The sequence below is a fragment of the Acanthopagrus latus genome, chromosome 12, assembly GCF_904848185.1.
Source record: "Acanthopagrus latus isolate v.2019 chromosome 12, fAcaLat1.1, whole genome shotgun sequence".
In the NCBI taxonomy this organism is placed as follows: domain Eukaryota; kingdom Metazoa; phylum Chordata; class Actinopteri; order Spariformes; family Sparidae; genus Acanthopagrus; species Acanthopagrus latus.
The window spans coordinates 3,243,549-3,252,488 of record NC_051050.1 but is presented as its reverse complement, the minus strand read 5'-3'; the positions used below and the strand labels follow the sequence as shown (position 1 = coordinate 3,252,488).

At 41.3% G+C, this 8,940-nt stretch overlaps 1 protein-coding gene across 2 annotated transcripts; it reads right to left on the bottom strand.

Annotated features, from left to right (window-relative positions):
• Positions 1-272: 272 nt before the first annotated feature.
• On the bottom strand, positions 273-8,864 carry odf2a (outer dense fiber of sperm tails 2a). 2 transcript variants are annotated; one of them, XM_037116399.1, is made up of 19 exons: positions 8,685-8,864; positions 7,971-8,087; positions 7,674-7,787; positions 7,381-7,563; positions 7,033-7,220; positions 6,226-6,367; positions 5,903-6,028; positions 5,406-5,480; positions 5,171-5,242; positions 4,963-5,079; positions 4,674-4,859; positions 4,217-4,326; positions 3,667-3,802; positions 3,318-3,428; positions 2,960-3,223; positions 2,454-2,554; positions 1,698-1,860; positions 1,285-1,410; positions 273-1,199 (listed from the first exon to the last, which is right to left on the bottom strand). In XM_037116399.1, exons 1-19 carry the CDS (start codon positions 8,685-8,687, stop codon positions 1,029-1,031), a joined length of 2,505 nt encoding a protein of 834 aa, XP_036972294.1. In that variant the 5' UTR covers positions 8,688-8,864; the 3' UTR covers positions 273-1,028. The 2 variants fall into 2 exon arrangements, 1 of the variants encoding a protein (XP_036972294.1); XR_005078016.1 differs by lacking the exon at positions 273-1,199 and having other exon boundaries at positions 2,929-3,223.
• Between the last annotated feature and the right edge of the window lie 76 nt (positions 8,865-8,940).

Sequence of the window (8,940 nt, the reverse complement as noted above, 5' to 3'; positions counted from 1 at the left end):
ATGAATACACTCTATAAAACACTTACAAATGCAAACACAAGCAACAACTACCGATCATGTAGTTTGTGAAACTGTAAATCCAATCATTATTATTTTTAACACACACTGTCTTGAACCAGCCAAAGGACAGTGATAGCACCAATGTTTCCAGCTGCATACAGTCAAAGAGTAGATAAGTCCATTATGTGTCAGGGATGGTTTGCAACAGAGTTTTAGATGACTCTCATGACTGGGCTGATGGTAAAGATAAAATAAACTGTGTGAATAAAGAAAATGGGTAATTTTGATTTTATTGCATGAAAAAATACAAACTGACTTAATGACTGACCCATTTTCTTTAGGTCACATTCAATCTAGAAATCCACAAAACAGTAATGTCAAAGAAGTCGGAGGTGGCCATCAGTCTACTCTTCAAGATCTCAAACAAATGCCTTGTCGGATTGATTTAAAGCCACTTTATCACATTTTAACTGTGATTATATAATCTTTTGAACTATTCTGTTTTTTTACGTTATCCTAAGCCTCTCTGAATATCGAGACATTCGGTCAAAAATATATATATAATTCATTTGATTTTGTCGCCCGGTCTTGTATTCAATAAGTGCTTTGGAGGAGATTACAAAATACTGTGATACGTATATATGTTGTGTATCATGATATCACCCAAAAATATTGTGATACTATTTTGAGGATATATTGCTTAGCTCTGGTCAAATCCATGGGAGTAATTGAAAGGTATCTAAGGGACTTTCAAATAATTACATTTTACATTAATTAGGATTGAGTTTTTTAATCCAGTAATATAATGCATTGTCAATTAATTCATTCAAAATTGAAAAAGCACCAAAAGCAGCAAATAGATACTGCAGCTCTTCACCCGACTCGTTAAAATCCAAGCAAATAAGCAAGATTAACATCCTTACAGCCTCCAGCTCTTGTTAGCCAATCAAAAAGCAACAGGCTCTACCCACAGTACTGTTTTGGAAGGTGTGCATACATACACGTACAGTATAACATCCCTCTGACAGTCAGATAGGTGAGGGGCCATGCAGCGAGCTGCCGAGGGCCACGTCTCCAAACACATTAGCATAGGAGGCTTTGAGGAACTGGACGTAGTTCTGCAGGCTTCTGTTGGTGCTATCTGACTGTTCCAGGCGATCTTTGATGTCCTGCAGTCGGCTCTGGTACCGCCGCTCCACCTGAGCATCATAAAAATAATACATTTAAGACCTACTGACACATGATACACACAGTTTTTGAGTAAACCACGATGAGAGGCCTTACCTCCTCTTTGCTGCGTCGCATTTGGTTGATTTCTGAGGTAGTCCTGCTAAGTTGGGTCTCTAGGTCCAATATCTTAGACTGGGTGGAGTGCTCTTTGGTGGCAGCACGTTCCCTGGTCTTTGACATCTGAAGAGAAATATTATATATTTCAGGGGAAATGCAGGGAAAATGTAGAACAACCAACACACTCCTAACAACATGCTATTCTCAGGTTTAGCTCGTGCATTGTGTTTTGTGCCAAAGAACCCCAGTGTCTGAACCTGCTTTTATGTCAATACTGAGTTCTTTTTCAATTAAATGTGTAGGCAACTTAAGCCCCTCCTATGCAATGCTACTGATGACCTACTATTGCATTCTTTTTTTGACCAACACTTTGAATCACAAATGTTTAACTACTGTTGTCAGGTTCAGACCTGCTGGCGGGCATCATCCAGAGCATCCTCCAGCTTTCGGCTCAGCAGGGAACATTCCCTTGTTTTTTCATCCAGGTGGAGCTGATTGTTATGGATGGTGCTGTCTCGTTTGGCAATGACGGTCAGCAGGTCGCTGTTTTGACTGCCAGCCTCCTCCAGCTTTCTGCAAGATGACACAAAAAAGCAAACAACTGACGGTTAGTTCCACAATTTGCTTCAAAAATCCATTTTTATCTAAGAGTAATTTCTCAGTCAAATCTTAACACGCAGACATGCTGCTTATACATACATATTGTTTTATCAGGTGAGACACTTTCACATCATTGGATCTGATGTCCGTCCTGAATAAACATTTATATATATCCACCTAGAAATCCTTTTAAAAAGATGCTAGATTTCACACCAGAACTTGTCTAACAATCATCAGGGTTTTGTTTTCTTCATTACCAAATGAATCCAGTGACAACTGTCTGTACTTCCAGTACTAGAATGCAACAAGAACTTATAACATCTAATTCAATTAATTCAAATGGTGTCAATCTGCCAAAATGTAAAAATATATAGACTCAAAAAAAGGGCTCAAGTTGTAGGCAACTCACTGACTAAATTGGTAAATTGCTGTTTACATCCCTGAACACCCAAAAACTATGGGACCTTAGAGGCTGATTGTACTGCAAACAGAATAGCGGACATAATTGGTCTGAGGGGGGCAGAAAGTGTCCAAGCCAGTGTAGAAAAGAAGAAGTGGTGAGCGACCTTTCTAAACTCTCCACTCGCTGCTGAAGCTGTCTGTTCTCCTCCAGCAGCACCTTGTTCTTCTGTCTTAAAAGTTCCACTTGGCTGCCCTGGGTCTCCACCTAGTACAACACAAGACAAGTCTAAATTAGGATCAGATCTGGGATCAGATTTGTTCAGGTAAGAGCTATTAGTTAAAATAACTGCATGTGTGTGATGTGAAATTCAACTGAAATAAGTTTAACAGCAAACATCCTCAATTTATTTGAGATTAATAGTTACTTTTGTCACATACCAATGTGGTTTTAAGTGCTAATGTAATTCAAGCCCATTTCCTAGTTTTTGAAAAAAAACACTGATTACATAACACATAACAAAGGAACATGAAGTATGGAGGTGAGTGATAGCTCTGTGTTTCCTCAAAATCAATGCGATCGTATGTGATTTATTCTAAAATGAGCACTTTATCTTTTAAACATTATTCTGTGATGCTAACTGGAGCCTCTGTGCCTGGGACTGTTGTTGACCTTCATGCGGAGATCAGTCAAGGTTGTGCTCAGCTCCATGCTGCGTCTCTCCTGGCTGCGCTCCCTGTCCTGAGCCTCCTGCAGCTGGAGTTCAGAGCGTCGTAAGGCTTCAGGCAGAGGCTCCAGCTCCGTCAGTCGACCCAGCAGCTCTCTGCGCACCTCATCTATCTCTTGCTCCAGCTCCCCCCGCACCACCTGGACCTCCTTCTCTGCCTGAGCCAATCGAGCACAGTACTCGTCCGCCTCGGCCCGGGTCTTTCCAACCTGCGGAGCATCGGTTGCAAAACAGAAGACTGGGATCATCAGACTCCTCATGAACAACAACAGTGTTCATGGACTGGATCTTCACTTCACATACCTGAATCTTATAGCTGTCCAGCAAGCTTTCATATTGCTTGATGGAGGCTTTGACCTGCTGGAGCTCTGACTGAGACAAGGCCAGCTTTTCCTCCACTGCACATGCTGTAGCCTGACAAGAACACACAGCTTCAGGTGATGTGTCATCACTTATCAAATTAAAAGGGCAATTCATCCTTCTGATCTAATATAAGTTATGTAAGTCTATTAGGATGAAAACCAGGGATAGAAAATACATTATCCAAGGTGCATAAGGATCACAGATGAAGGCGACAGAGCTAGGTCGGGTTAACATTCAGTAACTGTGTTTGACTGTAAAGCGAGGTGCAGCTGTCTGTGGGCTGTTTCACCTTGAGGGACTGGTTCTCCAGTTTAGCAGCAGTGCTCTCTGCGGTAAGTCCATGCAGGTGATCCAGCAGGGCTTCTTTCTCCACTCTGCCTTTATCCTCTGAAGTATTCAGCTGCTCTGTCAGCTCTGCTATACGGCTACATCGTACCACACAACATGCAGCTGTCACATTTTTAGTTAGATGACCAAAATGGTTTTGAACCAAAATCAGCAGTAATATTTTACTAGTCCATAAATTCTGAGAATGGAAAAAAATAAAAAATAAAACGCACAACAAACACTACTTTGACTAGAATTATAATGTATTAAAAAGAATGAACTAACATTCAAACAAAAAAAAACCTTTGCAGGACAACTGAAAACATCACAAAAATCTTATAGAAAAGTTTTTATGAAGCTTTATTGGATTATTTGATCATCACCAGAGCTGTCCCTCCCTGGCATGACACTTTTATCACTGAATAGCTCCTCTAGTTCCACAGTGTTGGATTATCATGCCAACAGACGGTTAAACTCGTCTATAGCTGAAGCCATAACAGAGCTGCAGTTACCTGTTCAACAGCGATATTTCAAACTCCATTTTACTCTTGTCTTTCACTTCTTTGGCATGGCGACTCTGCCAGCTCTCAGCTGCTGACAGTGCATCAGCCACCTGCTTCTCCTGTTAAAAAGAAAGAAAGAAAAAATGTAGATTTTCTTCACAGTAAAATGTTTTTACTTGATTAAGTTACATTGGTTAACTCTAAAAAGTGTCTGTGTATGTGTGTGAGGGGCTTAAGCTTTCTTGAAAGATGAACGAAAGGAAACAACCAGTGCCTAGAGGTAAAAAAAGAGCTTATCACTATTGATTAAGACTGATTAAGAAGTGTGGCCTGTCGTCTCATAACAATAATAATAATAATAATAATAATAATAATAACAGTAATTATAGAAATGTAGCATGCCTGTGTGTAGGGTGACTCTGACTTATAAGTCTAGACTCTAGAGACTGATGTGACACAGCCCTACCATATCCAGCAGCTGAACACTCAGATGGCCTGCAGTGCCCTCGCTGCGTTCAGCTCGCTGTTTCTGGGCTCGTGTGGCTCGTTTCAGAGCCTCTCTGTCTGCGCTGGCCTGCTGCTTCAGCCTCACCAGCTGCTCTGTCAGATGCCCCACCTCTGCTTTCTGTTGGTTGGCTGCTCGCTCCAGGTTCTGAACCAATGGGAGGGACACAGCCAACGATTACAGCTGGAATCATTACTTGTACTTCCCATTTCTGCAGCAGTATATCAGACAGATTGTGACCAAAACAAACCTTTATCTGCACAGTGAGCCGGTTGTTCTCAGCTTCTTTGCTGCGGAGCTGTCCTTGTAAATGAGCTCTTGTTGACTCCAGGCTTTTAGTCAAGTCAGCTGAGCTCTTGGCATTATCCTGCAGTCCAGCAGAATATACATTATGGACAAATTAAATGTGTCTCAGTAAGACACTTCACTGTAAAAAGCATCACAGATCACCACAGTACCTTTTCAGTATCCAAAAGTTTGGAGAGCTGATGAACCTCTCTGTCTTTCTCTTGAAGTTTCACTACAAGATGCTGTTGAGGGAAAGCTTTATTCATAGAGCATATTTCATACAGGGGGGAAACTCAAGACATAGTAACACATGGGACAATATATGACAGGTATGAGCCTGCTGACTGAACGTAAAAATACAAACATTTAGGCTAATTCAATTGAAATAAGGCAGATTTAACTCACAGCATTTTCTGCCTCTGTGTCCGCCAGTCTCTTGAGTAACGCATCCTTCTGCTCTGACAGTAGAATCGACTCCATCTGCTCAAACGTCAAGAGTCAAGATCACTACAGCATCATTGTTGGAGATCTGTCTGGAGGTCAGTCCCAGGAGATGACTGCTGCCTTAATAAATCAGCAGCTAAATCAACTTTCAATCCCATTTTTGTAACCGGCCATTCCACACTCTGCGAGCCCCTTCTCTTTGCTTTCTTTGAGAGAAGTTTCCTTCTCTCGTTTTATCTGATGGGCTGCTACCCAAAATATCATACTGGGATAGTTAACTAGGAAATGATTTCTTCTAATGGCATTATGACATTCGAAAGTGGGAAGGAAACATATACTATAAGCAGCTGATTACAGAGGATATACTGTACGCCGACAATGTATCAGTTAGCATCTCACATCCAAAAGACCAGAGTGTTCCCCATGCTCCCCGTTCTCAATCGGACTCTCTGGTGTACCTGGGATCCGTGCTGCTCTCTGAGAAGGTGCCGCAGAGTTCTGTTGGTGGCTTCAAATGTCTCCAGTTTCTGTAGCAATAGCTCCTTCTGGCGAACCAACCCTGAAGACTCAGAGCCAGACAGCCTCTTCACCGGCAAACAGACAGAGAGATTGAATTCTATCATATAATATCAACATTTATCCTGCATATTTATGAGATGTACATGTGCTAATCTGTGCTCAACACATTTTTTGTTTTGATTTCCTTGGCTGTAACAGCAGTCTCTTGCTTTCTAGAGCATACAGAACCTGACATGCATATAATTACAGAGTTATAACTCACACTGCCACCAACTGCACAGAGTTTGGAGACAGATTCCCGCAAGGCTGAGACTTGCTTGGCAGCAGCCGTCCCATCTTCCTCAGCCTCCATCAGCTTCCTGAGCAGAGCGTCTTTGTCTTGTTGCACAATTTCTCCATCTAATCTGCAAGGACAAGACAGAAATTAGTGCATTAGTACACAAACACTGCCTTCCTACCAATATTCCTAAAGATACACATGAATGTTTGATCTAAAACACAGCTGGGATGTAGTTGTTGTTACTGAGATTCTATAGCGATTGTATCTGAAGAAACTATTTGCAGTGAACTAATTATAACAGTTTATTGAAGAAGATACTGTCAAATCAGACATAAAAATGTAAGCACTAAAAAGGACCAATTAAATCAAATGTTCTTGTTCTGATGATCTGCCTCCAGGCTGTGGAGAACCGGATCTAAATCTTTCTCCTCACCACTGTAGAGGCATCAGGCTGAGCAGCTGTTCTGTAGCCTGATATCTAAAATCTGGTACAATGCAGGATTCACATCACATGTGAAAAGTCATTTCTAAATGTATAAATAAGCATTTAGCAAGTGTTTCAGATAGATGCGTGCATTTGAGAGTAAAGAAATAAGAAGATTATCAGGAGATGTATATTTTTATATATATATAGAAAATGTCGTTTTTTTTTATATATTGTTGACAATAATGTGATTGTCTTTGTGTGCTCAGCAATAATCAATGATTTTAGAAGAAGATCTGATTGTACTTCCAGACCACCCTCTCTCATATGAAGCACTCTAAATATGTGTTCAGTATAATATTTGCCTGCTGTAGTCGCTCTCCTCCAGCATCTTCTCCATGGACTGCCGTAAGCGGGTGTTCTCCCGCTCAGTCTGCTGCAGCTCCTTGGTCACCTCCGCCAGCTCCTCCTCCTGCTCGGCAATCACCCGATGGGAGACAGTCAGCTGCTCCGACTGACGCTCCAGCTGCTGCTCCTTCTTCCGCAGCTCCACCTGCATGCAAACATGGATGTGGACATACACACACCAGACAATATCTTACCGGGTCTCTGTGGTCATACAAACTCTGTGACGGTGTAATTTCAGGAATTTAAGCCTAACAGGGAATATATTAGGGGACATGTGTGATGCAGACCTAGTCAGATCAACTGACCTCGTTCTTCAGAGAGCTAACTTCAGTCAGTAAGCTGTCAATCGTCTTCTCATACTGGCTGATTCGTCCGTGGAGCCCTTCCTCTTCTTCTGACGTCAGGTCAGCCAACCGCAGTGCAGACTGGGAATGTTCTGGTTCTGGTTCGGGGAGCGGTGGTGTGATCTCGAGGCAGTGTGTTGGACCCTTGGTTAAAATAACACTTATCAAAACACCTTCACCTGGATAAGCCTTTTCCCCAAGCTCACAGAAAAACAGTCTTTTAAAATGAGGATGGAATTTCGGCGTCATTTTACCTCCCACTTGTAGGAAGCATCCCGTTTGGAGGCCTTTCCAGGTGGTATCCATGGCACCCGTGTTTTGACCTTGGCTGTGGGACGAAGGCTTCCTCTGTTGACTTTGGCCTCCCCCTAAAAACACAGAGTGAGTGCAACAGAATGTCACTGACATCTGTCAGGCCTGGCTATGCATAATAACTACACTGATTTCTGAACGCAAAAATTGTCAAAAGGTGTTCATTTGAAAGCAAGGAATGATTGCAAACATAAAAACAAATCACATTATGTATCTTATAAATAAAGAAAACCTTCAACCTGAGGAGTCCTGGCAGGACTCATTCTTTGGCTCTTCACGTGCACATGGACCGGTGTGGCGTCATTGACATGCACATGAATTGGAGGAGAACTTGACCTAGTTCTCATTGCTTTCCTCTGTGAAACAATAGGTGGTTAGTACAGTCCACGTCAAGATTTACCACAGAAAGTGTTACTGCTGACTTGATGACATGAGCTCTGAAGGACAACGGGCAGGAGGGTTTAAGGTGTATGTGAAAATAAATTCACATACGGTGTCAAAAGGATGAGACAATTCTGGAGTAAAGCTTATCAACAGAAATTACTGTTACTGAGGGGTATTTTGAGGGGATTATTAAATTGCTATTATGACGAACTGTTTTGAAACTTTGACAGTCGTTATCCATTTAATCTCATTGGAATCATATATCAATGAAATATACATATCAATAAAAAAAATGTATTTCAAAAATAAATAAAATAGACGTCAGAACACGAGCCGATCCAATGATAAATTACATTTTTTAAGATAAACACAAAGGATCGAAGATATTTACTCCGGCTTAATGTTTTACGATGATGATGATCGGTGTGTCAGTCCTGTTACGATATAATCAAAAGGTTAAGTGGCTTAGCAAGAGGTAAACTTTAGCCTGACATTAGCCATAGCTTTAGTCGCTAATCCTGATAGCATTCTTTCTTCCTTAAAATGTTCTGACAAAGTCTCCTCCTTACCATATGAGAAGCTAAAATATCAGGAACTGAAAAAAGTATTGAATTTACAGAACATTTCCTTTAAAGAAGGGAATATTAAAATGTATAAAATGAGTCAGTTATCATAACAAATCTGCTGGAGTGTGTACATCCATGGAGTGGAAGCTTGGATAAACTTCAACAGGTAGTGACGCTAACATCTATCTGGTTGGTCAATTTAAAGCATGTGACATCTTTCTCCAGCAGTGATTGGACGAGAGTCGACATCTTAACGTCT